Source organism: Aptenodytes forsteri, unplaced genomic scaffold, assembly GCF_000699145.1.
Source record: "Aptenodytes forsteri isolate BGI_AS27 unplaced genomic scaffold, ASM69914v1 Scaffold279, whole genome shotgun sequence".
Taxonomy (NCBI): Eukaryota; Metazoa; Chordata; class Aves; order Sphenisciformes; family Spheniscidae; genus Aptenodytes; species Aptenodytes forsteri.
The window spans coordinates 11,812-12,634 of record NW_008795856.1 but is presented as its reverse complement, the minus strand read 5'-3'; the positions used below and the strand labels follow the sequence as shown (position 1 = coordinate 12,634).

The following is an 823-nucleotide window of genomic DNA, read 5'->3' as shown; positions in this document are numbered from 1 at the left end:
GAGGAGGAGAGGGGTGAGCCGCAGCGTGGGGCTGGACCCCGAGCGGTTGGGGGGTGGGGGGCACAACTTACGGCAGGGCCAGGAGCACCAGTGGGGCCGGCAGGGCCGGGGGGACCAGCATCACCCTTGGCTCCAGCATCACCAGTTTCACCTTTAGCACCAGGCTGGCCGTCGGCACCCTGTGGGAGAGCGGAGTGGGGTGAGCCGGGGTGGGGGGGCACAGCATCGCCCCAGCGGGGCAGGATCAGGCCCCCGGGGCAGGGAGGAGCGAGGCTGTCGCACTTACGGGGGGGCCAGCAAATCCAGCAGGACCGGGAGGGCCAGGCTCGCCACGGTCGCCCTAGGGGAGACGGTGAGAACGGTGTCACCCCAGGCAGGGCATGGCCACCAACGGCCACCAAAGGATGGCCACCCACGGCAGGGCCATCGGCCAGGGTGGGGGGGACACTTACGGGAGCACCACGGGCACCAGTGGGACCAGAAGGACCGGGGGGACCAGCTTCACCCTGGAAAAGGGGAGGAAAACCAAAAAGAAGGTCAAGGTTGCGGCGAGGAGGTGGCGGTGGGTACCAGGACACATCCGTCCCCGGTGCAGCGTCCAGCTGGGGGACAGCCCTACCTTGTCACCAGGAGCACCAGCGGGGCCGGGGGGGCCGATGGGGCCGGTCAGACCTCGGAGACCGTCTTTGCCAGGAGCGCCGTCAGCACCTTTGGGACCGGGGTCGCCCTGGGAGAGGAAGATGACGGCGGGTTACCTGGGGAGGTCCCCTCCAGGGGGATCACCACCACCACCCCCCCCCCCCCTTTCTTCTCCCCCCTGCCC

The 823-nt window shown here is 69.9% G+C and overlaps 1 protein-coding gene across 1 annotated transcript in view; it reads right to left on the bottom strand.

Moving 5' to 3' along the window:
• Positions 1-823, bottom strand: part of LOC103902644 (collagen alpha-1(I) chain) — an 11,843-nt gene that overhangs the window by 4,777 nt on the left and 6,243 nt on the right. Inside the window, exons 13-16 of the mRNA XM_019473238.1 lie at positions 620-727; positions 453-506; positions 287-340; positions 72-179 (exon numbers count right to left, since the gene is read on the bottom strand). Coding sequence (XP_019328783.1) covers positions 72-179; positions 287-340; positions 453-506; positions 620-727 — 324 coding nt within the window. The remainder of the gene's footprint in view (positions 1-71; positions 180-286; positions 341-452; positions 507-619; positions 728-823) is intronic.